This window comes from Oncorhynchus gorbuscha, linkage group LG13, assembly GCF_021184085.1.
Source record: "Oncorhynchus gorbuscha isolate QuinsamMale2020 ecotype Even-year linkage group LG13, OgorEven_v1.0, whole genome shotgun sequence".
Taxonomy (NCBI): domain Eukaryota; kingdom Metazoa; phylum Chordata; class Actinopteri; order Salmoniformes; family Salmonidae; genus Oncorhynchus; species Oncorhynchus gorbuscha.
In genome coordinates, this window is record NC_060185.1 from 94549616 (window position 1) to 94577115 (window position 27500).

General features: G+C 43.4%; 1 protein-coding gene across 1 annotated transcript in view; it reads left to right on the forward strand.

Moving 5' to 3' along the window:
- LOC123993751 overlaps window positions 1-26909 on the forward strand; it is a 66198-nt gene extending 39289 nt beyond the window's left edge. The window contains exons 2-3 of the mRNA XM_046296204.1: window positions 23670-23721; window positions 25017-26909. Of these exons, the coding sequence (XP_046152160.1) occupies window positions 23670-23721; window positions 25017-25313 (349 nt within the window). The 3' untranslated portion in view covers window positions 25314-26909. The remainder of the gene's footprint in view (window positions 1-23669; window positions 23722-25016) is intronic.
- The last annotated feature ends 591 nt before the right edge of the window (window positions 26910-27500 follow it).

The window sequence follows — 27500 nt, forward strand, 5'->3', positions numbered from 1 at the left end:
AACCTTAGTGTTTACCTGAAGCCCCGTACAATATATACCTTAGTGTTTACCTGAAGCCCCGTACAATATATACCTTAGTGTTTACCTGAAGCTCCGTTATAAACCTTAGTGTTTACCTGAAGCCCGTACAATATATACCTTAGTGTTTACCTGAAGCCCCGTACAATTTAAACCTTAGTGTTTACCTGAAGCCCGTACAATTTAAACCTTAGTGTTTACCTGAAGCCCGTACAATATATACCTTAGTGTTTACCTGAAGCTCCGTACAATATATACCTTAGTGTTTACCTGAAGCCCCGTACAATTTAAACCTTAGTGTTTACCTGAAGCCCCGTACAATATATACCTTAGTGTTTACCTGAAGCTCCGTACAATATAAACCTTAGTGTTTACCTGAAGCCCCGTACAATATATACCTTAGTGTTTACCTGAAGCCCCGTACAATTTAAACCTTAGTGTTTACCTGAAGCCCCGTACAATTTAAACCTTAGTGTTTACCTGAAGCTCCGTACAATTTAAACCTTAGTGTTTACCTGAAGCCCCGTACAATTTAAACCTTAGTGTTTACCTGAAGCCCCGTACAATTTAAACCTTAGTGTTTACCTGAAGCCCCGTACAATTTAAACCTTAGTGTTTACCTGAAGCTCCGTACAATTTAAACCTTAGTGTTTACCTGAAGCTCCGTACAATATATACCTTAGTGTTTACCTGAAGCCCCGTACAATATATACCTTAGTGTTTACCTGAAGCTCCGTACAATATATACCTTAGTGTTTACCTGAAGCTCCGTACAATATATACCTTAGTGTTTACCTGAAGCCCCGTACAATTTAAACCTTAGTGTTTACCTGAAGCTCCGTACAATTTAAACCTTAGTGTTTACCTGAAGCTCCGTACAATATATACCTTAGTGTTTACCTGAAGCCCCGTATATACCTTAGTGTTTACCTGAAGCTCCGTACAATATATACCTTAGTGTTTACCTGAAGCCCCGTACAATTTAAACCTTAGTGTTTACCTGAAGCCCCGTACAATTTAAACCTTAGTGTTTACCTGAAGCCCCGTACAATTTAAACCTTAGTGTTTACCTGAAGCTCCGTACAATTTAAACCTTAGTGTTTACCTGAAGCTCCGTACAATATATACCTTAGTGTTTACCTGAAGCCCCGTACAATATATACCTTAGTGTTTACCTGAAGCTCCGTACAATATATACCTTAGTGTTTACCTGAAGCTCCGTACAATATATACCTTAGTGTTTACCTGAAGCTCCGTACAATATATACCTTAGTGTTTACCTGAAGCTCCGTACAATTTAAACCTTAGTGTTTACCTGAAGCTCCGTACAATATATACCTTAGTGTTTACCTGAAGCTCCGTACAATATATACCTTAGTGTTTACCTGAAGCTCCGTACAATATATACCTTAGTGTTTACCTGAAGCTCCGTACAATATATACCTTAGTGTTTACCTGAAGCTCCGTACAATTTAAACCTTAGTGTTTACCTGAAGCTCCGTACAATATATACCTTAGTGTTTACCTGAAGCTCCGTACAATATATACCTTAGTGTTTACCTGAAGCTCCTACAATATATACCTTAGTGTTTACCTGAAGCTCCGTACAATATATACCTTAGTGTTTACCTGAAGCTCCGTACAATATATACCTTAGTGTTTACCTGAAGCTCCGTACAATTTAAACCTTAGTGTTTACCTGAAGCTCCGTACAATATATACCTTAGTGTTTACCTGAAGCTCCGTACAATATATACCTTAGTGTTTACCTGAAGCTCCGTACAATTTAAACCTTAGTGTTTACCTGAAGCTCCGTACAATATATACCTTAGTGTTTACCTGAAGCTCCGTACAATATATACCTTAGTGTTTACCTGAAGCTCCGTACAATATATACCTTAGTGTTTACCTGAAGCTCCGTACAATTTAAACCTTTGTGTTTACCTGAAGCCCCGTACAATTTAAACCTTAGTGTTTACCTGAAGCCCCGTACAATTTAAACCTTAGTGTTTACCTGAAGCCCCGTACAATTTAAACCTTTGTGTTTACCTGAAGCCCCGTACAATTTAAACCTTTGTGTTTACCTGAAGCCCCGTACAATTTAAACCTTAGTGTTTACCTGAAGCTCCGTACAATATATACCTTAGTGTTTACCTGAAGCCCCGTACAATTTAAACCTTTGTGTTTACCTGAAGCCCCGTACAATTTAAACCTTAGTGTTTACCTGAAGCTCCGTACAATTTAAACCTTAGTGTTTACCTGAAGCCCCGTACAATATAAACCTTAGTGTTTACCTGAAGCCCCGTACAATTTAAACCTTTGTGTTTACCTGAAGCCCCGTACAATTTAAACCTTAGTGTTTACCTGAAGCCTCGTACAATTTTGACATTATTGTTTACCTGAATCCCCATACAATTTAGACCTTATTGTTCACCTGAAGCCCAGTACAATTGAAACCTTATTGAGGAACGAGGAGTGCATCAGAAGGGCTCTGAACTCAGGAAAGGAGAGTCATGGTTCCTGTAAACTCCCAAACAGCCTAACTCCCCGTCAAGCTCTTACAGTAATGGCTTTAAATGACGTGGCAGCAGTGTTTGAGGCCAAATTATTGTTAGACTGTAATGTAAAGTAAAGGGGAATGTGAGACTGTACTGTAAAGTAAAGGAGAATGTGAGACTGTACTGTAAAGGAGAATGTGAGACTGTACTGTAATGTAAAGGAGAATGTGAGACTGTACAGTAAAGTAAAGGAGAATGTGAGACTGTAATGTAAAGTAGAATGTGAGACTGTACTGTAAAGTAAAGGAGAATGTGAGACTGTCCTGTAATGTAAAGGAGAATGTGAGACTGTACAGTAAAGTAAAGGAGAATGTGAGACTGTACAGTAAAGTAAAGGAGAATGTGAGACTGTACTGTAAAGTAAAGGAGAATGTGAGACTGTACTGTAAAGTAAAGGAGAATGTGAGACTGTACAGTAAAGAAAAGGAGAATGTGAGACTGTGCTCTACTGTAAAGGAGAATGTGAGACTGTACTGTAAAGTAAAGGAGAATATGAGACTGTACTGTAAAGTAAAGGAGAATGTGAGACTGTACAGTATAGGGGAATGTGAGACTGTAAAGTAAAGGAGATTGTGAGACTGTACAGTAAAGTAAAGGACAATGTGAGACTGTAATGTAAAGGAGAATGTGAGACTGTACTGTAAAGGAGAATGTGAGACTGTACTGTAAAGTAAAGGAGAATAAGACTGTACTGTAAAGGAGAATGTGAGACTGTACTGTAAAGTAAAGGAGAATGTGAGACTGTACTGCAAAGGAGAATGTGAGACTGTACAGTAAAGTAAAGGAGAATGTGAGACTGTACTGCAAATGAGAATGTGAGACTGTACATTAAAGTAAAGGAGAATGTGAGACTGTACTGTAAAGTAAAGGAGAATGTGAGACTGTACTTTAAAGTAAAGGAGAATGTGAGACTGGAAATGAGAATGTGAGACTGTACATTAAAGTAAAGGAGAATGTGAGACTGTACTGTAAAGTAAAGGAGAATGTGAGACTGTACTTTAAAGTAAAGGAGAATGTGAGACTGTACTGCAGAGGAGAATGTGAGACTGTACAGTAAAGTAAAGACTGTACTGCAAAGGAGAATGTGAGACTGTACTGTAAAGTAAAGGAGATTGTGAGACTGTACTGTAAATAAATGAGAATGTGAGACTGTACTGTAAAAGTAAAGTAGAATGTGAGACTGTACAGTAAAGTAAAGGAGAATGTGAGACTGTACAGTAAAGTAAAGGAGAATGTGAGACTGTACTGTAAAGTAAAGGAGAATGTGAGACTGTACTGTAAAGTAAAGGAGAATGTGAGACTGTACTGTAAAGTAAAGGAGAATGTGAGACTGTACACTAAAGTAAAGGGGAATGTGAGACTGTACTGTAAAGTAAAGGAGAATGTGAGACTGTACTGTAAAGTAAAGGAGAATGTGAGACTGTAAAGTAAAGGAGAATGTGAGACTGTACAGTAAAGTAAAGGAGAATGTGAGACTGTACTGTAAAGTAAAGGAGAATGTGAGACTGTACTATAAAGTAAAGGAGAATATGAGACTACTGTAAAGTAAAGGAGAATGTGAGACTGTACAGTATAGGGGAATGTGAGACTGCAAAGTAAAGGAGATTGTGAGACTGTACAGTAAAGTAAAGGACAATGTGAGACTAATGTAAAGGAGAATGTGAGACTGTACTGTAAAGGAGAATGTGAGACTGTACTGTAAAGTAAATGAGAATATGAGACTGTACTGTAAAGGAGAATGTGAGACTGTACTGTAAAGTAAAGGAGAATGTGAGACTGTACTGCAAAGGAGAATGTGAGACTGTACAGTAAAGTAAAGGAGAATGTGAGACTGTACTGTAAAGTAAAGGAGAATGTGAGACTGTACTTTAAAAGTAAAGGAGAATGTGAGACTGTACTGCAAAGGAGAATGTGAGACTGTACAGTAAAGTAAAGGAGAATGTGAGACTGTACTGCAAAGGAGAATGTGAGACTGTACAGTAAAGTAAAGGAGAATGTGAGACTGTACTGTAAAGTAAAGGAGAACTCTCCACTCTTGAACAGTTGTTAGTGGTGACTTGATGCCTCATGGCTACATTTAAATAGAGTGTTTCCCAGTCTGCCACAGTTGGTGAGGACAGAGGCCTCTGCCACAGTTGGTGAGGACAGAGGCTCTTTCACAGTTGGTGAGGACAGAGGCTCTTTCACAGTTGGTGAGGACAGAGGCCTCTTTCACAGTTGGTGAGGACAGAGGCCTCTTTCACAGTTGGTGAGGACAGAGGCCTCTTTCACAGTTGGTGAGGACAGAGGCCTCTGTCACAGTTGGTGAGGACAGAGGCTCTTTCACAGTTGGTGAGGACAGAGGCCTCTTTCACAGTTGGTGAGGACAGAGGCCTCTTTCACAGTTGGTGAGGACAGAGGCCTGTCACAGTTGGTGAGGACAGAGGCCTCTTTCACAGTTGGTGAGGACAGAGCCCTCTTTCACAGATGACATAGATATTAGCTGAAAAGAGAGAGTGGCAGAGCTGACGCAGTCAGTCGTCAGTGAGACTTAAAGCACTGCAGAGCCTTATGTAAAGTCCATTTATATGTTTCATCAGCCTGTGCAGTGTTAGGAGGAAGTGGATCTGTGGCAGTCAGGCAGTAAATTGGTGTGAGTGCCTCTCTTTTTCGACACTGCCCTGCACCCCACTCCCCTCCCCACTGCAGATGGACTTGGAATATAAGCCTTCCGTGACAGAGTCCTCGCTTTGCTCTGTTATTCCCCCATCACACACACACACACACACACACACACACACACACACACACACACACACACACACACACACACACACACACACACACACACACACACACACACACACACACACACACACACACACACACACACACACACACACACACACACCTCCCCCATCGTTATGGGAGACTGTTGTGTAATTGGAAGCATTGATCGTCTCCGGCCTAGCTATGACCAGCCAGCCGTGAATAACACACACAGACAGATTTGGGGTTCTCTGTAGAAAACAATACATTATTAATGAGTTAGTATGGTTAACGGAACCACTTCCACAGCACATGGAGGAATCAGGCACATCTGGAACAGTTGTGACTAGATGCGTCTCACATTATACCCTATTCCCTACACAGTGCACTACTTTTGACCAGTGCCTATGGGGCTTTGGTCCAAGGTAGTGCACTAAATAGGGAATAGTGGTAGAATCCAAGACGGCGCTGCAGTTGGACGTGTATATCCGTCTTTGTCTTATCCAGTGTAAATAGGCGGTCTTTTTCATATATATCTTAATCCCACTTTCTATCTACGAATGAAATATTCTTTCCTGCATCCCGCCTCACCCAATGTGGTACGGATCTGCTATTTTTATTCCTTATAACTGGAACTTCCATCAGGAGCTAGTCAAGCTAACTAGCTACTAGTCTTTGTTAGCCACGACTCGCGGTGCTCGCCTTTTTATCCCCGTTATCAGCCAGCCTTAGCTGCCAGTCTGCACAGCGCGATATTTACCCAGAGCACATCGGACTGCTTCTCTCTACCACGCCGGATTCCTGCCTCTCTGGATCATTACTCCGGATCAACACAGCTAGCTGGCGGTAAACGAGTGGCTACTGTTAGCTACCGCCTCAGTCGTAAAGCAAGCACCAGCTAGCCTTGAGCTAGCCTCGAGCTAGGCCCGAAGCAAGCACCAGCTAGCCTTGAGTTAGCCTTGAGCTAGGCCCATATACCAGCTAATTCTAGGGCTACAATACCTCCTTCGCCAATTGGCATGGACCCTTTATTGTCGACACGGAAACCCGCCGATCCATCGCGACTGGACTGCCGATGTGATCCCCCGATGTGGTCTCAACAGGCTATTCTGTTACGATGTTGCTGAAGAACCATCTACTAGCCCCGGCCCGCTAGCTTTTCTGAACGCTGCGTCCCCTGCTCTCCTAGCGTGGCTGCTGAACAGCACCCTGACTCACCTATTGCTGCTCTTTTGACCCTATGATCACTCGGCTACACAGCTGACGCCCCCTGGACTGTTTCAATAGCACTGTACCGCCTTTAGTTTATCTGTCGGCCCCAGCCTCGAACTCAGGTCCTGTATGTACCTAACTGACCCGCTCTGCCCATTCATTGCCATTTACCCGTTGTTGTCTTAGCTCTCCTGATCAACACCTGTGACACCTGTGACACCGCCTCTCTCTAATGTCAATATGCCTTGGCTACTGCTGTCTTGGCTAGATTTTACTGTTTTATTTAACTCTACAGCCTTCAGTCCTGCTCAAAATGCCTTAGATAGCTCTTTCGTCCCACCCCACACACATGTGGAGACCTCACCTGACATAACTTGTTCCTCCAGAGAAGAAACCTCTCTCATTGTCACTCAACACCTAGGTTTACCTCCACTGTACTCACATCCTACCATACCCTTGTCTGTACATTATGCCTTGAATCTATTCTACCACGCCCAGAAATCTGCTTCTTTTATTCTCTGTCCCCAAATCACGAGACAACCAGTTCTTATAGCCATTAGAAGTACCCTTATCCTACTCCTCCTCTGTTCCTCTGGTGATGTACAGGTTAACCCAGGCCCCAAAGCCCCAGTTCCACTCCAATTCCCCAGGCGCTATCATTTGTTGACTTCTGTAACCGTAAAAGCCTTGGTTTCATGCTTGTTAACATCAGAAACCTCCTCCCTAAGTGTGTTTTACTCACTGCTTTAGCACACTCTGCTAACCCTGATGTCCTAGCCGTGTCTGAATCCAACTTCCACGACGATAGAACTGCCGAAGGGGGTGGAGTTGCAATCTGCTACAGAGATAGCCTGCAGAGTTCTGTCATCTCACTGTGTCCACTTGTTATAGACCCCCCTCAGCCCCCAGCTGTGCCCTGGACACCATATGTGAAATAATTGCCCCCAATTTATCTTCAGAGTTTGTACTGTGTACCTAAACTGGGATATGCTTAAAACCTCTTTGGGCTAGATGTCCCGCTAGCGGCACACCTCGACGACATCCGGTGAAATTGCAGAGCGCGAAATTCAAAATACAAAAATCGTAATATTAAACATTCATGAAAATACAAGTGTCATACATTGTTTAAAATATTAACTTCTTGTTAATCCAGCTGCTTTGTCATATTTCAAAAATACTTTACAGTGAAAGCAAACCATGTGAAAAACATTTACCAAACCAGCAGAGGCGTCACAAAATTATTCATAGTGTCTCAGAGTAGGAGTACTGATCTAGGACCAGTTTTGCCTTTTTAGATCAGAATGAAGAAGCCTACATTGACTAGGAGGGAACCTGATCAAGTACTCCCACGCTGAGAACCCTTTGTGCCTTGGACTGGCTATACAGTAAGACTGAAGATTACCAAATATGTCTACACCAGAAAATGGCTATTTCATTCCACTTACTACGGTAGCTATTATTCCTCTGCTACCAGAAGTGAAACCATCTCATTGAATCTCATCCTATGATGAAGCTCTTTACCTAATTTACTGCCAGACAATTACATTTGTAAAAGAGAAATTGATGCAGATAAAACCCACAATTCAATTTTGCTGATAAAATTTCCCAAATGGAAGTCTATTCCCTGTTTAGTGCACTACTTTTGACCAGTGTCCTATGGGCCCTGGAGAAAAGTAGTGTACTATATAGGGAATAGTGTGCTGTTTGGGTCACAGTAAAAATGTCATCATCAACTACGGTGACTTCCTTGTTAATCGGAACACGTCCACATTGGATCGAGAAAGGACTGACTCAATTTGTTGCAATTATTATAATCATTGTGGTACTGTAGACGGATGGTAATATGATTTAAATCTCATTGAGCTCATTTGTCGTTTGGGCTCCCTCCAGTCCATGGTTTCTGTTTCACCTTGGGGACAAATGCTCTCAGTTGGTAGGGAAAAGACAATGACAATCATAGCAGCTACAGTATATTGTATGTCTCCGAAATGGCACTTTATTCCCTATATAGTGCACTACAGATGTAGCATATTCATTTGAGAAAGTTTTCTAGGGCAGGAAAAGAATCCTGCAGCAACAGGAAATGTTGATTATTACGTGGATAATGAATAACGCATCCTTTTGTAGGGGTTGATACATTTATTGTTAGGGAAAATAAAGTCTGGTAAAAGAGGTCATATAAAATAAAATGGAGGTGTAGAGCTGTAATGGACAGTTATAACTGGGGGTGAAGAGCTGTAATGGACAGTTACAACTGGGGGTGAAGAGCTGTAATGGACAGTTACAACTGGGGGTGTAGAGCTGTAATGGACAGTTACAACTGGGGGTGAAGAGCTGTAATGGACAGTTACAACTGGTGGTGTAGAGCTGTAATGGACAGTTACAACTGGGGGTGTAGAGCTGTAATGGACAGTTACAACTGGGGGTGAAGAGCTGTAATGGACAGTTACAACTGGGGGTGGGCTGAAGAGCTGTAATGGACAGTTACAACTGGGGGTGTAGAGCTGTAATGGACAGTTACAACTGGGGGTGTAGAGCTGTAATGGACAGTTACAACTGGGGGTGAAGAGCTGTAATGGACAGTTACAACTGGGGGTGAAGAGCTGTAATGGACAGTTACAACTGGGGGTGAAGAGCTGTAATGGACAGTTACAACTGGGGGTGAAGAGCTGTAATGGACAGTTACAACTGGGGGTGAAGAGCTGTAATGGACAGTTACAACTGGGGGTGTAGAGCTGTAATGGACAGTTCCAACATGTTTGAAACAATGATGGGGAGAGTTTGGCAAAACCAGGAAGGGAGTGAGTTCCAGATCATAGGGCCTCTGTAGGTGATTGAATTGAGAAGTGGTTGTTGTTGAATGTGTGCGGGCGTAGCTGTTGTCTGTTTCTTATTGAGTAGTTATGGAATTCATATGTGGTTGTGAAATAGTTGTTTTTGAAGAAAGATTGTAATAATTGATTTAAAGAGCTGTAAACAAATTTAACAACTGTTTGAAAAGTAACTGCTGAATGGTCTCTTAATCCACCAGATGATATTATTATTACTGATGGTTTCTGCAGGCGATAGATTGATAGTAGTTTGGTATGTTATGTCCTGGTCCATGTAATGTTACAGAAGCTGTGATTATTTTTCGTGATCTTAGAGGTTATTATCGTTATGTGTGGTTTCCATGACAATTTATCATCAATAAAAAGACCAAGAAAGTGTGTTGTACAGGCTTGATAAACTTGGATATTATTCATATGGACTCCTATATAGTCTGGATTGGATTCACCAAGAAAGTATGTTGTACAGGCTTAGAGCGTTGGGCCAGTAACCGAAAGTTTGCTGGATCGAATCCCTGAGCTATCAAGATAAAAATCTGTCGTACTGCCACTGAGCAAAGCAGTTAACCCACCAAAGACGTGGATGTTCATTCAGTTTTACAACTGACTAGGTATCCCCCCTTTCCCTTTCCCTAATCAAAATGTATATTATCAATATGGACCCCTATATAGTCTGGATTGGATTCTCTGTTCTTGGACCAAATAATACATTCAATTACAATTTGTTGATTTTAAATCACTTGGAGATATTGCAGTTTATCATGAACAATATTAATATGATAATTGAGGTCTCTGTGAGATCTGGGAGAGCACTTTGGATGCTTTAGGCAGAGCATTTAAATAGATCAGAAATAATAGGGGACCAAGAATTGATCCCTGCGGCACACCACACTTAATCTCCCGAATGCTTTTGAGAGATCCAGAAAAAATACTGAATGCGATCATTTTCCTTATGTATTTCGTCAATTAAATAAGTAGAGTTAAATTTTAATGAAGCCATACTGATGTTTGATATTTTATTAATCTGTTATATGCAAGCTTCTCTAAAATGGTCGAGGTAGACGGCAAAATTGGTAATTACAAAAAAAATAAAAACTTTATGAATTGGAAAACTTTTGCCCATTTTTAGTTCATAGGACACAATGCCCTTTGCAAATGATAGATTGAAAATGTGGTTGAGGTGTGATAATGAAATCAACCATTTCTTTAGCCAGCTTAGCGTCCAATCTGTCGTGACCTGAGGTGGTGTTTATCCCAGATAATAAGATGTCACGTAACTTATTACAGGACACAGAGGTAGATTGGAACTTGCTAGAATGGGACAGATTCATGAATTTTATTGGCCCGATTGTGAGATTGTAGTGGCTCCCTTATTATAAGCCATTCTCCCCTCAGCAGCCTCCTGTGGTAAGGTTGTAGTGATGACACATGAGCCAGTCAGTGCCAAGGGGAAACCCTGGGATTGTTCCAGCCAGACACTACACTGACATTGATGAATAGTTTTTTTGTCTTTGTCAGACGGTTTGATCTAGATCTTCTGCTGACTAAAAGAGACAGACAGATGGGGATCCTCCAGTCTCAGTCCTGCCCTGTCCTAGTCGTCATGTCAAAGGTCACACAGCTGTTAAGAGAGACACCCTACTAGAGGGTAGGATGGAAGGACAGCGGGCACAACCTCACATCTGCAGGCTACTGGGGTCTGGTGGAATAGGGTGTTCGTTTTTTCTCAAAATTAATGAAACAGAGGTGGTTCATTGATTGTTATAACGTTGCAGTGTACTTTACAAAATATACACCAACTCTGAAAACAAATGCAACAAAGAGCCAGTATAGAGTAGAGAGGGACCGGTATAGAGTAGAGAGGGACCGGTATAGAGTAGAGAGGGACCGGTATAGAGTAGAGAGGGACCGGTATAGAGTAGAGAGGGACCGGTATAGAGTAGAGAGGGACCGGTATAGAGTAGAGAGAGACCAGTATAGAGTAGAGAGGGACCGGTATAGAGTAGAGAGGGACCGGTATAGAGTAGAGAGAGACCAGGGATAGAGTAGAGAGGGACCGGTATAGAGTAGAGACCAGGATCGGTATAGAGTAGAGAGGGACCGGTATAGAGTAGAGAGGGACCGGTATAGAGTAGAGAGGGACCGGTATAGAGTATAGAGTAGAGAGGGACCGGTATAGAGTAGAGAGGGATCAGTATAGAGTAGAGAGGGACCAGTATAGAGTAGAGAGGACCGGTATAGAGTAGAGAGGACCGGTATAGAGTAGAGAGGGACCGGTATAGAGTAGAGAGGACCGGTATAGGTATAGAGTAGAGAGGGACGGACCGTATAGAGTAGAGAGGGACGGGTATAGAGTAGAGAGGGACCGGTATAGAGTAGAGAGGGACCGGTATAGAGTAGAGAGGGACCGGTATAGAGTAGAGAGGGACCGGTAGAGTAGAGTAGAGTAGAGGGACCGGTATAGAGTAGAGAGGGACCAGATAGAGTAGAGAGGACCGGTATAGAGTAAGGGACCGGAGTATAGATAGAGTAGAGAGGGACCGGTATAGAGTAGAGGGAGGGACCGGTATAGAGTAGAGAGGGATCGGTATAGAGTAGAGAGGAATCGGTATAGAGTAGAGAGGGACCGGTATAGAGTAGAGGACCGGGATCCGGTATAGAGTAGAGAGGGACCGGTATAGAGTAGAGAGGGATCGGTAGAGAGGGACCGGTAGAGAGGGACCGGTATAGAGTAGAGACCGGATCTGTATAGAGTAGAGAGGGATCTGTATAGAGTAGAGAGGGACCGGTATAGAGTAGAGAGGGACCGGTATAGAGTAGAGAGGGACCGGTATAGAGTAGAGAGGGACCGGTATAGAGTAGAGAGGGACCGGTATAGAGTAGAGAGGGACCGGTATAGAGTAGAGAGGGACCGGTATAGAGTGGAGAGGGACCGGTATAGAGTAGAGAGGGACCAATATAGAGTAGAGAGGGACCGGTATAGAGTAGAGAGGGACCGGTATAGAGTAGAGAGGGACCGGTATAGAGTAGAGAGGGATCGGTATAGAGTAGAGAGGGACCGGTAGAGAGACAGGTCTTGATGGTCTTAGCACACTTTGTACCACTCACTATGATGTCAGCACTTGTGAAGCCTCGTGTTCAGAGAAGACGTCCACATCTGAGGTAAATCTGTACTGTGTGTGAACAGACAAACACAAACGGGTGTCTTTGACCTCTGTAAGCCTTGTTGTTCTGGTACATGACTCAACTCAAGGCAGCTCTTGTCTTTCATTCAGAACACCACGAAGACGCTTCCTGTTGAGGAAGGCTGAAGGCCATTACATTTCAGCTTTTCATGTTTTCAGATCCAGTTGTCATGCTTTGCACGACACCGCTGTCAATGTTTAGTAGAGTGACTCCACTTTCAATGAATAGGAGAGTGACTCCACTGTCAATGAATAGGAGAGTGACTCCACTGTCCTCCACTGTCAATTAGGAGAGTGACTCCACTGTCAATGTAGAGGAGAGTGACTCCACTGTCAATGTAGAGGGGAGTGACTCCACTGTCAATGTAGAGGAGAGTGACTCCACTGTCAATGTAGATGAGAGTGATTCCACTGTCCATGTTTCGGAGAGTGACTCCACTGTCAATGTAGAGGAGAGTGACTCCACGGTCAATGTAGAGGAGAGTGACTCCACTGTCGATGTAGAGGGGAGTGACTCCACTGTCAATGTAGAGGAGAGTGACTCCACTGTCAATGTTTCGGAGAGTGACTCCACGGTCAATGTAGATGAGAGTGACTCCACTGTCCATGTTTCGGAGAGTGACTCCACTGTCCATGTAGAGGAGAGTGACTCCACTGTCAATGTAGATGGAGAGTGACTCCACTGTCCATGTTTAGGAGAGTGACTCCACAATGTCAATCCACTGTCCATGTTTAGGAGAGTGACTCCACAATGTCAATGTTTCAATGTTTAGAGAGTGACTCCACTGTCAATGGATCAATGACTCCACTGTCCATGTATAGGAGAGTGACTCCACTGTCCATGTTTAGGAGAGTGACTCCACTGTCCATGTTTAGGAGAGTGACTCCACTGTCAATGTAGAGGGGAGTGACTCCACTGTCCATGTTTAGGAGAGTGACTCCACTGTAAATGAATAGGAGAGTGACTCCACTGTCAATGTAGAGGAGAGTGACTCCAATGTTTATCTTTTTTAATTTAGAAAACAAACTAGGAAGATAAAGTTGTAATTCATTCCCAGTGGTAGATGTTGTAGATGTTGTAGACAAGCAAAACAACTCAATCAAATGACTGAAATAGCAATTTGAAAGACAACACCTGTAAATACATTATTATCTCATAGGGCACGAACCATGTTAGTTATCAATACTGTCTCATAGGAACCATGTTAATTATCAATACTGTCTCATAGGGACCATGTTAGTTATCAATACTGTCTCATAGGAACCATGTTAGTTATCAATACTGTCTCATAGGGACCATGTTAGTTATCAATACTGTCTCATAGGAACCATGTTACAATACATGTTAGTTATCAATACTGTCTCATAGGAACCATGTTAGTTATCAATACTGTCTCATAGGTTAGTTATCAATACATGTTAGTTATCAATACTGTCTCATAGGGACCATGTTAGTTATCAATACTGTCTCATAGGGACCATGTTAGTTATCAATACTGTCTCATAGGGACCATGTTAGTTATCAATACTGTCTCATAGGAACCATGTTAGTTATCAATACTGTCTCATAGGGACCATGTTAGTTATCAATACTGTCTCATAGGGACCATGTTAGTTATCAATACTGTCTCATAGGGACCATGTTAGTTATCAATACTGTCTCATAGGAACCATGTTAGTTATCAATACTGTCTCATAGGAACCATGTTAGTTATCAATACTGTCTCATAGGATACGAACCATGTTAGTTATCAATACTGTCTCATAGGGACCATGTTAGTTATCAATACTGTCTCATAGGGACCATGTTAGTTATCAATACTGTCTCATAGGGAACCATGTTAGTTATCAATACTCATAGGTCTCATAGGATGTTAGTTATCAATACTGTCTCATAGGAACCATGTTAATTATTGTCTCATTTATTCAATACTGTCTCATAGGGACCATGTTAGTTATCAATACTGTCTCATAGGATACAAATTATTATTATTCAACTAGCCGACTTATATAAATCAAATTTAATCAAATTTATATAAGCGTCTCTTCAGTGGCACCAGATAACAGGGTAACACATGGATGGTGTGAGGAGACGAGAGCTGCAGAGGAGACCTGACTACATAATGACGTGACAGTAAAAGAGTGGCGTGGGCGCAACAGAAACAGAATAATAGATGTGTTTTTTCTGTAAGGCTCATTGATCTCTGGGCCTCCAGCAGCACAATATAAATGTTAGTTAGTCGCATATAGGTCATCAGACATGTGACCTGCAGGCCAAGTGGCACCCTATTCCCTACATAGTGCTCTATTTTTCACCAGAGACCTATAGGCCATGGTCAAAAGTAGTGCACTATATAGGGAATAGGTTGCCACTTTGGCAAGCAGATGAAGAATCACCTTGTGTGGCCGCGTTGAGTAGGCTACACCTGGCCATCTGCCCAAGTGAACCATGGAATTTGAATGGCCTCGATGTTTCCCAGTTCTTAGAAAGGTTATCTATTAGATAATATCTACTAACGTCTACAGATATCAGGATGGGTCCACTCCCATGAAAGATGCTGTATGTCCTAGTTGGTAATCAGACTCCCTCTGGTGGTGACAGTCTCTTCGTGTTTAATGCCTCTCTCTTATCAACTAATACTCCTCATTATGGCCCTGTCTCTGAGAAGGGCTCTAGAACTCATCGTAGAAACGACTTCTCATTCTATTCGAATTCGGAATTGATTCTAATTCCATGGTTTCTACAAAGGGAGCAGGATCAGCTGTCATTGAGCTGCCCAGACCTCCAGTGTTCTGCCCAGACCTCCAGTGTTCTGCCCAGACCTCCAGTGTTCTGCCCAGACCTCCAGTGTTCTGCCCAGACCTCCAGTGTTCTGCCCAGACCTCCAGTGTTCTGCCCAGACCTCCAGTGTTCTGCCCTGACGTCCTGGTAGAATTTACCAGGGAGTTGACAGTGGTTTTGCGTCCCAAATGGCTCCCTATTCTCTATATAGTGTCACTACTTTTGGACATCTTCCATAGGACTCTGGTCAAAAGAAGTGCACTATATAGGGAATAGGGTGCCATTTGGCATACATTCGTAGAGTTTAGAGGACAAATTACAAGGACTGTTCCCAGCCGTATTGACGGACCAGCGACAGAGAGAAGGATTTAACAGGGAGATGAGATTGGCTGGTTTCAGGGTGTTAGCATTGATCTGTCTCTGTGTTCCCACCGTGTCAGGACATATCTGTATCTATGTCTGTTTAATTAGTCTGCATTGTGTTGGCTTTGTGGGATCACAATGTGGGATCATCATCATTCAGAGTGATGTGTCAAATCTCTATCTAGCCAGGTGTCACGTTCGTTATAGCGATGAGACCAAGGCGCGGTGGGATGTGAATACAAAAATAAAAAAATCCAATCAAATCCAATTTTATTTGTCACATACACATGGTTAGCAGATGTTAATGCGAGTGTAGCGAAATGCTTGTGCTTCTAGTTCCGACAATGCAGTGATAACCAACAAGTAATCTAACTAACAATTCCAAAACTACTGTCTTATACACAGTGTAAGGGGATAAGGAATATGTACATAAGGATATATGAATGAGTGATGGTACAGAGCAGCATACAGTAGATGGTATCGAGTACAGTATATACATATGAATACATCTTCTATTTTAATGAAACGAAGAACACTTCAACAAACTTACAAAAACGTGACGCTATACAGAATAAGTGCAGACACAGACAACTAATACATAGACAATCACCCACAAATTACCCAAGGAATATGGCTGCCTAAATATGGTTCCCAATCAGAGACAACGATGAACAGCTGCCTCTAATTGAGAACCTATCTAGGCAACCATAGACATAAAAACACCTAGACAAGTTTACAACACCATAAACATACAAAAACCCTAGACAGGGAAAAACACAACAAACCACCCCTTGTCACACCCTGACCTAACCAACATAATAAAGAAAATAAAGAGAACTATAAAGGTCAGGGCGTGACACTAGGTATGAAATGAAAGTCTTGTTGACTTGCAACATCTCAGTCAGTGGTTTCTACAGCTACTCTATGGACTAATACTGGACACGTTTCATCTTCAAACCTTATGTAATGTGATGCCTTTTGTTTTCAACATGATATCCTGCTTCAACTTGTTTTAAATGTGAACAACGACTGTAACAGGTCTACAGTACACTATATATTTCTCAATATTTATGTTAGCATTTTGCCCAGGTACAAAAGACTGCCAAATTAACTGGATTGACTCATTTGTTTTTTTCGTTTTGACATAAGAACATACCGTAGGTAAGACGATAAGAGGTTGACTTCGTGTTCCATGTCACAGGACAATGGATGACTAGTGTCTTATTATGGATGAGATTCCGGAATGATTCCATCAGTAATCAATTGAGAAATGTTTCAATTTAAAGAATTTCCCCCCTCGTTTGTGAATGAGGTTCATATTCTGTGCATGGACAGCTGTTGAGTGACAATGGTTGCCGATGGTATGGGCCTAATACGGCCTTGGAAAATCACATGACGAATGCCACTATGTGCTGCGTTGTGCGTAGGCCTTGGCCCACCTCCAGAGGTATCCTCGTCAGTTTTTCTCTTTGTGTTTTGAGAGAGAGAGAGAGAGATCGCTGAAGAAACAGAAACAACAGTGAATAACAGAACAGTGAAAGCATCTCTCCACTATCCTCTCATTCGTTTGTTGGTCGTTGGAATGGGAGCCTGTTGGTCGCATCCCTGCGTTGTCCCACTCCCTCGCCAGGCCAGAAGCAGACCACCTCTCCCATCCCCTGGGCCAGCCCAGCAAACCATCCAGCGACTAGCCGAGCCGCCTGCTGCCGTCCCAGCCCCACTGCAGACACAGAGACGTCTGAGCAGCGTTGCGAGAGCCATGAACTACCACTACCAACCCCCCTACTCACCTAGTCTGTCCCAGAGGGGGTATCGGCGGTAAGTGGTGGTCGGAGCACGTTTTGCATGTGTTCGGAGCGTTTTCAGAGCGTGGTCGGAGGGTGTTCAGGAACATGTGTGTGGATGGTTGAATGTTGTCATTACGTTGTCAAGAGAAAGGTGATTGGTTGGTTTGTTGAGGAGGTACAGGGACTGGCAGGAATAGTAGGGCAGGTTGACATTTGGTTGATTTGTAACAGGTTAATAAACACTGGGGAAGTTATACTCCTCTGTAACATTTAATCAAATTGGTCTGGAAGTCTGGATGTATGTTGTAGTAAAATACTTACGTCTGTATATAAAATACTGAATCATTCTGTTTGATACGGGAACAACTGTCATTATCATTCTTTCTTAGACCCTTGTTTTGTTGCCAGTAGGACAGTGGATCCATTGTCTATGGGTGAAGAACACTCATTGTTTTTACAGAGAAGAAGAGTCTGTCAGAGACATCTCCCCTCTTCTCTGAGTGACAAACTGATGGCTTGTGATTTGGTTTTCATTGTATGTCTCACTCCCACTTGTCAGTCCATGCATTTATGCTATTCTCTGCATCGTGGAGGCTTAGCGTCAGCAGCATTACCACCCTGCATCCCACTGCTATTCTCTGCATCGTAGAGGCTTAGCGTCAGCAGCATTACCACCCTATATCCCACTGCTATTCTCTGCATCGTAGAGGCTTAGCGTCAGCAGCATTACCACCCTGTATCCCACTGCTATTCTCTGCATCGTAGAGGCTTAGCGTCAGCAGCATTACCACCCTGTATCCCACTGATGGCTGGCCCCTGAAGCTAAGCAGGGTTGGTTCTGGTCGGTCCCTGGATGGGAGACCAGGTGCTGCTGGAAGTGGTGTTGGAGGACATGTAGGAGGTGCTCTTTCCTCTGGCCTAAAATAAAGTATAATATTCCAATGCCCCAGGGCAGTGATTGGGGACATTGCCCTGTGTAGGGTGCCGTCTTTCGGACGGGACGTTAAACGGGTGTCCTGACTCTGTGGTCACTAAAGATCTCATGGCACTTATCGTAAGAGTAGGGGTGTTAACCCTGGTGTTCCTGGATAAATCCCCAATCTGATCCTCATGCCATCATGGCCACCTAATCATCCCTAGCTTCCAATTGGCTCATTCATCCCCCCTCCTCTCCCCTGTAACTATTCCCCAGGTAGTTGCAGTAAATGAGGATGTGTTGTCAGTCAATGGACCTGGGAATAGGTCTGTCTGTTTATCGAATGGTCTGTCTGTCTATTATGCACATAATTTAAAACTCCTAATTCCCTCTGGGCTACAGAGGTGAATACATACTGTAGACTACATCCTAAATATAACAGTGCACTACTTTTGAACAAAGCCCTGTGCTGGGAAAAAGTAGTGTAGTAATTAGGGAAGTACAATGCCAAAGCCTTGGGCCTCTGGAGGTCACCATGGGGATCCAAAGCCTTGGGCCTCTGGAGGTCACCATGGGGATCGCAAAGCTGTGGGCCTCTGGAGGTCACCATGGGGATCCAAAGCCTTGGGCCTCTGGTCACCATGGGGATCCAAAGCCTTGGGCCTCTGGTCACCATGGAGAGCCAAAGCCATGTGCCTCAGGAGGTCACTATGGGGATCCAAAGCCTTTGGCCTCTGGAGGTCACCATGGGGATCCAAAGCCTTTGGCCTCAGGAGGTCACCATGGGGATCCAAAGCCTTGGGCCTCTGGAGTTCACCATGGGGATCCAAAGCCTTGGGCCTCTGGTCACCATGGGGATCCAAAGCCTCGGGCCTCTGGAGATCACCATGGAGATCCAAAGCCATGTGCCTCTGGAGGTCACCATGGAGATCCAAAGCCATGTGCCTCTGGAGGTCACCATGGGGATCCAAAGCCATGTGCCTCTGGAGATCACCATGGGGATCCAAAGCCATGTGCCTCAGGAGGTCACCATGGGGATCCAAAGCCATGTGCCTCAGGAGGTCACCATGGGGATCCAAAGCCATGTGCCTCTGGAGGTCACCATGGGGATCCAAAGCCATGTGCCTCTGGAGATCACCATGGAGATCCAAAGCCATGTGCCTCTGGAGGTCACCATGGGGATCCAAAGCCATGTGCCTCTGGAGGTCACCATGGGGATCCAAAGCCATGTGCCTCTGGAGGTCACCATGGGGATCCAAAGCCATGTGCCTCTGGAGATCACCATGGAGATCCAAAGCCATGTGCCTCTGGAGGTCACCATGGGGATCCAAAGCCATGTGCCTCTGGAGGTCACCATGGGGATCCAAAGCCATGTGCCTCTGGAGATCACCATGGAGATCCAAAGCCATGTGCCTCTGGAGGTCACCATGGGGATCCAAAGCCATGTGCCTCTGGAGGTCACCATGGGGATCCAAAGCCATGTGCCTCTGGAGGTCACCATGGAGATCCAAAGCCATGTGCCTCTGGAGGTCACCATGGGGATCCAGATGAGAGATACAGAGAGAGTAAATCTGTTAGAATGTGTTTTGTTTGGCTCTCAGACCAGGACATCTGATGGAAAGTCTGGTTCAATGCCTAATTGGTTGTATCATGACTCATAGATCCAGGGTGTGTACCAAATGGCACCCTTTTCCCTGTAAAGTTCTCTATTTATGACCAGAGTGCTTTGTGCCCTGGTCATAAATAGTGCATTATGGGGGGAATATGGTTCCATTTGCGGGACTGTAAATGAGTCATATATCCTGCTGGACCCTTTAGGCTGGAGCACACTTAGCTCAATGGACACTGGCTGACAGTTTCCCTTATAGCATATAAACGATAAGAGGACTGAGGGTAGTATGGCTGAGGAGAAAATGAACAGTAGGAGGACTCGGGTTAATATAACATGGCCAAACATTGTTGTTCAAATACCAGTACTTTGTTGACATTGTCATGGTTAGTGGTACTTCTCTCTCTCTCTGTCTCTGTCTCTGTCTCTGTCTCTCTCTGTCTCTCTCTCTCTCTCTCTCTCTCTCTCTCTCTCTATCTTTCTCCATGTCCCTCCCCTCTCCTCTCCCCCCTCTCTCTCCCCCTCCCCTGTCTCTCTCTCTCCCTGTCTCTCTCTCTCTCTCTCTCTCTCTCTCTCTCTCTCTCTCTCTCTCTCTCTCTCTCTCTCTCTCTCTCTCTCTCTCTCTCTCCACGTCCCCTCTCTCTCTCTCTCTCTCGTCCCCCTCTCTCTCTCTCTCTCTCTCTCTCTCTCTCTCTCTCTCTCTCTCTCTGTCTCTCTCCCCCTCCTCGTCCTCTCTCTCTCTCTCTCTCTCTCTCTCTCTCTCTCTCTCTCTCTCTCTCTCTCCCCCCAGTATTTAGATAGGAAACAGTACAATACACTTTTTTGAAAAGTACTAAGCCATGACCACTGTGACTAACACCCAGAGATTTTCCAACCAGAAACAATAGGTGTAATACTCTTCCCAACTGGCACTTTACTCCCTATGCACTACTCTTTGGGCCCCAGGTCCAAAGTAGTGCACTACCCTATGGGCCCTTGTCCAAAGTAGTGCACTACCCTATGGGCCCCAGGTCCAAAGTAGTGCACTACCCTATGGGCCCTAGTCCAAAGTAGTGCACTACCCTATGGGCCCCAGGTCCAAAGTAGTGCACTACCGTATGGGCCCTAGTCCAAAGTAGTGCACTACCCTATGGACCCCAGGTCCAAAATAGTGCACTACCCTATGGGCCCTTGTCCAAAGTAGTGCACTACTCTATGGGCCCCAGGTCCAAAGTAGTGCACTACCCTATGGGCCCCAGGTCCAAAGTAGTGCACTACCCTATGGACCCCAGGTCCAAAGTAGTGCACTACCCTATGGACCCTAGGTCAAAAGTAGTGCACTAAATGGGGAACAGGGTGCCTCTTGGGTTGCAGTCTAGCCACTTGCTACAGCCCTGCCTGGCAGCTCCACAGCACAGTGTAAAATCACAAGTGACAAGTACTATTGATACTAATACATTCAACAAGGCTCTGTGAGATCTGGTTCGTGTCCAGACCAAACTGGAGTCTCACCTTGCTAATTGGATCCGATGGGTTAATGAATAATGAATTCTTTCCTCACAAAATAACTTTTCTTATATGAGCTAAAATAGCGACACGAAAGGGGTGTCGGAGGTGTTCAAGTTATAACTGTGTTGCTATACAGTGACAGCACATAGCAACAAGGCAGCTGTGATGGTGCTTGTAACTAGGTAGGGTTATCTATGGATGACAGTATTGACCCCTATAAGATGTCCTTATGCTGAAACTCTTGCCTGATAGTGAGGATCTTTTAGGACAACAAAACCACATTACATATTACAAATTAATTATAATATTTTTTAAATTCCGTGCATCAAAATCCTAAATGCTCACCAAGTAGACTAGTTATGAGTTCTCCAAAGATACGACGCCTGTAAAATGTTATTTCTGAAGAAGTTAAATTTCAACTCTCGCCAGCAGGTGGTAGCAGAGCTCTAGAGGAGAGGAAGGAAAATTACCAGAGCCTTGCAGTGTGTGGAAAAGTACCCTTATTAAGGAGAAAGGGCTTCCCCAAGATGTCTGTTTGCAACATACTGCAATGTCTTCTACTATTGCACCTGCAGATAACACCGACTCAAAACAATAAACATTATGTAGACATCCTGTTGTAAACCAATAATGCATTATTAATGCATTCAATACATCCAGATTCTAGTTTGCCTCTATAGGCTATCTGTTTCATAATCTCGCTTCACTGTTGCACGTGGTCCCTGACAAATTAATAATTTAATGAAAAAGAGCAATATAATAGAATGAACTAGGCCGATAATAATTCTACACAATTCCGTTGTAGCATTTCCTTAAAAAATATTATCAGCTGATGCAAAACAACAACGAAAACAACCAAACCAACAGTAATTCCTAGTCTGCATATGACATGTCATGCAACCAAAACCCGTTCACTCAAAATAAATGCGCGGGGAAAAACCCACAAGCACACACTTTTTTGTGCCGTTTTTTGTTGTTGATGCCTGTTTTCTTCAGGGTGTAAACGGATTGGGTCTCCGCTCCGGGTCAACTAGGCGCTTATTGTGTTTGTATGAGTTCAATAAGGGGGCAGAGGGGAAATCATGCCATAAGGCGTATTTGCATAAATTATCCCCCGCGTCAGATGACGTCAGAACACAGTTCGGTTATAAGCGCCGCCGGTTGCAGAAATAGACACATTCGCTGAAACATAACGTGGCTCACATCACTGGCATTAACCTACCGCACTATACTCAACTCAATTCACCACAGAAGCAACCGAATCGAGTCAGTCGAGTGATTTAATCTGAATACAGTAACCTATAATTGTATCTAGATAGGTAGATTTATCTACTCAACCAATCGCAAACGTGGCGAGAAGCATTATCCAAACGAGTCTGCTGCTAAATTTGAGTACGGAGATCTTCAAAACGCCAATGGAGGTTGCTGTCTATCAGTTGCATAACTTCAGCATCTCCTTCTTCTCCTCGTTAGTAGGAGGAGATGTGGTGTCTGTAAAACTTGACAACAGGTAAATAGAAAAACCCGCTCTGCATTTTGTGTGTTATTGATGTGTCATTTGTGCATTATATATTTCATTCAAATATTTCATCTAAATTGTTATAATTCGACATAGTCATGTTTCTTCCTTTACAAATAGATTAAGCAAAGTATGGTTATGCTGGTATCCGTTATGATACAATTGTAAATACCGTATTATAAATGTCTTCTGCTGTGCAGACTTTGAGTAATGCAATTTGACTCCAACCCGCCGCGTGTCTCCTAAGGGTGCATTTTCAAACGCATAAAAGTGGAGTATCTTGAAACAATATCGATACAATGTAATCAATTTCATGTCAAAGTTTGCAGCGCGCAACAATGTATCTAGCTTGGTTGCAACAACAAAAGAATAATCCTGAATTGTAGGACAGTGGTAGGCAGGCATGCTGGTTTTTCATACACATGCCCAATCTCAAATAGGTTTAGCCTAAACACAAATTAAGTAAACATTTGTGATGATGGCATCACGTGGCAATTGAATCTCAAAAGACTCAAAATAAGTTATCCTGGTGCCAGCATCTGTAGGAGAACATCATAACCTGCCGGTACTTTACTAGGACCCCAGTTTGTTCCTTCTGATCCAATGCTCTGATTTGATATGTTGACTTATGGCGTCTCTTCTTCTCTCCTCCACAGTGCCTCGGGTGCTAGCGTTGTTGCCATTGACAACAAGATAGAACAGGCAATGGTATGTATATCAGCAGGATTATACACTTTATCGTTCATAGCATCACTCATAGTAGCCCAGTAACACTATTCCATATCCCACCATACACTTTATCGTTCATAGCATCACTCATAGTAGCCCAGTAACACTATTCCATATCCCACCATATACACTTTATCGTTCATATCATCACTCATAGTAGCCCAGTAACACTATTCCATATCCCACCATACACTTTATCGTTCATAGCATCACTCATAGTAGCCCAGTAACACTATTCCATATCCCACCATACACTTTATCGTTCATATCATCACTCATAGTAGCCCAGTAACACTATTCCATATCCCACCATACACTTTATCGTTCATAGCATCACTCATAGTAGCCCAGTAACACTATTCCATATCCCACCACATACACTTTATCGTTCATATCATCACTCATAGTAGCCCAGTAACACTATTCCATATCCCACCACATCCATGCACTTTGCCCATAGTCATCATTATCTGTATGTTGATAATCATAGTAGACTAGGCTTCAGTCTAGTACTAGAATAATTGTAGTACCGCAGAAGCATGGTAGTCTGTATGTGCCTGCAGCTTTGAGTGGCTACAGTACTGCATGTTCAATACGTGTGATGTGGCATGGGACTGTGTTCTGTCTGCTGCATTCTGAGTCAGACAGGGAGGAAGCTATAGATGTGCACAACAGCAGTCAAGACTATATTATCTATTTAGTTTACATCTCAGCTTTTAAACCTTAATCCTGGTCATATGGGTACAAGTCTATGTAACCACATGGCCTGTTACTACATGTTACTACACATTACTACATGTTACTACATGTTACTACATGTTACTACATGTTACTACATGTTACTACATGTTACTACATGTTACTACACGTTACTACATGTTACTACACGTTACTACACGTTACTACATGTTACTTCAAGTTACTACATGTTACTACAACTTACTACATGTTAGTACAATTTACTACAAGATACTACATGTTACTTCAAGTTACTACATGTTCCTACATGATACTACAAGTTACTACATGTTACTTCAAGTTACTACCTGTTACCACATGTTACTACATGTTACTACATGTTTTCTACAACTTACTACATGTTACTACATGTTACTACAAGTGTTTGTAAGGCACGGTAGGTTAAGCTTAATCTATGAGTCACCTTACATGGATAGATTAGTGGTCGGTTTGTATGAGTTGCACAAACTCTCTTTCTCTCTCTCTCTAAACAGGCATCTCTAACTGTAGATCTCTTTCCTTCTCTCCTGTCTTAGGATCTGGTGAAGAACCACCTGATGTATGCCGTCAGGGAGGAAGTGGAGATCCTCAAGGAGCAGATCAGAGAGCTGGCTGAGAAGAACAACCAGCTAGAACGTGAGAACAGCCTTCTGAAGAACCTGGCCAGTCCAGAACAGATGGAGAGCTTCCGCGAACGGGTTCCGTCCGACCCAGACGCTCTGGTCCCCCTGCGGCTGGACAACCAGTACCAGCAGCAGGCCCAGCAGCAGGCCCAGATGGGACTCCATAACCCTGACCAGTCCTGCCACATCAGCGCTGGCTCTGCTGTATAGGTGACTCTGCCTTGGACCTCCAATTGTAAACTGATCGTCGCCGCCAACTTCAGTGAAGCTGTCTGGAACAGATGATGAAACACACAATTGATGAAAAGCACACGAAAAGACGCTCTAAATAGCGGCTATAGGCTGAAGCTATACGCTAAGATAAGCCCGTCCTACGACATCTAGACTCTTTCTCTTTAGACAAAAGCGCTAAACGAGAGGGCTCACATGTGGCCAGCCGGAGAACGCTTGCATTGGGACAGAGGTGAGGCTCCTGCCTTCTGGGGCCAGGAGGGCCAACCCTTCAGCCATTCTCTATCACCCCTGCTACAGAGGGGGGAGAGGGCTAAGAGACGGGGCTGGCCCAGGGATCTGATCCTGGGGATGCCTCTCCATACCTCTCCTGGTCCAGCCAAGGAAAAAGTAAATCTTTTCTCAAGACAGATGGCCCTCTAGTCTCCACTAGACCCCCCCCCCCATTTAACTAGGCAAGTCAGTTAAGAACAAATTCTGATTTTCAATGACGGCCTATCGGGGAACGGTGGGTTAGCTCCCTTGTTCAGGAGCAGAACGGCAGAATTTATACCTTGTCAGCTCGGGGATTTGATCCAGCAACCTCCCAGTTACTGGCCTAACGCTCTAACCACTAGGCTACCTGCTACCTGAAATCCATGTGGAGTTCTTCTAACTGCTGATAGTACAAGCTCTGAGTAGTTAGAAAATATCTCAACCATCTTGTGACTGTTTCCACCTGACACCATCTACTGATATTCTCTGTCAATATTCTTTAAGAAGAAGCAACGTGTCTTTAGGAAACCAAACCGGAGCTCCAGTTGAACGAGTAGAGGAGAAGGAGGTTCTAGGAGATCCTGGACTGTTGCTGGGAGATAGAGTCTTGTTGCTTCTCTTTCTCAACCTCTCTGGTGATAGGAGATGCTGGACTGTTGCTGGGACAGAGAGGCCTGTTGCTTCTCTATCTCACCCTCGCTGGTGATAACTGATTAACATAATCATGATTCAGAACATCATTACTTGTATTCTTTGCAGTTGGGGTGTGCTGCTTTTTGGGGAAAATCCTGCTATTTCACATTTGTTTTGTGATTCTGAACAAAATGGAATACTTGTTAATAAGAGCATTGTAACTGTTCAGTTAAATGATTTATTATGGGGATGGAAGTATCTACTACCCAGTATGCCTAGCTCTGTACATTTTACTAACATGTTCAGAGTAGTGGGCTGGAGATGAATTTGAGCAGCTGATTTTTTCTCTAAAGGCTGTGAATGCGATCCTGACCTAGCAGACATGTTCTGTGTGTTCAGATGCCAACCTCAACTTGAATCAATGGCATGACTATAGTGCCTATCTCCAGAAGAGGAATAACACAGTTCCACATTGGACATTTGTGTTTTCTAACTACCAAAGACTTTGTCTCATTCCTACTCCAAACGAAACCAAGCAACCTGGACCATGTGTACATCGTTCACAGGGAGAACTCTTGTTAGCGTGTGTTTTTGTTTTGATAAACGTTGGTTATTGTTGCTGTATTGTGTCCATGAAACAGGTAAAATGTCCATTTGCAATAAACCTTCTGTTTACACTAAACGCCATGTTGATTCCCTGTCCGTTGTTCTTACTCAAAGGTATTGCAATCTACATGGAGAGTAACAAGAATATATAATTAACTATTTAGCACACATTGACCACTCGCAACAACAGCTCATGTTGTTAAGAGCTTCAAGACCCACTGCTATTGGGTTTAAGTTATCTAAGATTTGAGACGTAAATTATGCAAAAGTAAAGGCTTTATACATCGGCCTACATGTTGAAGCTTAATGATGTTTTTGCAAGAAAACATTGGACATCTAACCAATGCTAATTTAACAGAGGAACTAAATGTAGCTTACTTGTGTAGGTCAAATGAAAATCTACAACATATTCTTAACATACTCTTTGTCCAAAGCAGCACATGTGATCTTTTCAAACAACTAGTTATTTAATAATGGTTGTCCATGGGGCAGCTAGCTTGGAAGATGAAAAAAATACTTTGTCCCCCAAAAAAAACAAATCCTTCCGCCATATTGGCGGCTAGTGTGTTACTGTCTCGTGTCTGTGTTGGTTTGTGGGTTTTCTACTGCCCTGGTCTGGGAGCTGAGGGCTACACCCATGAAATGAGAAAAGGAGTGAGTACAGTAGGTTAG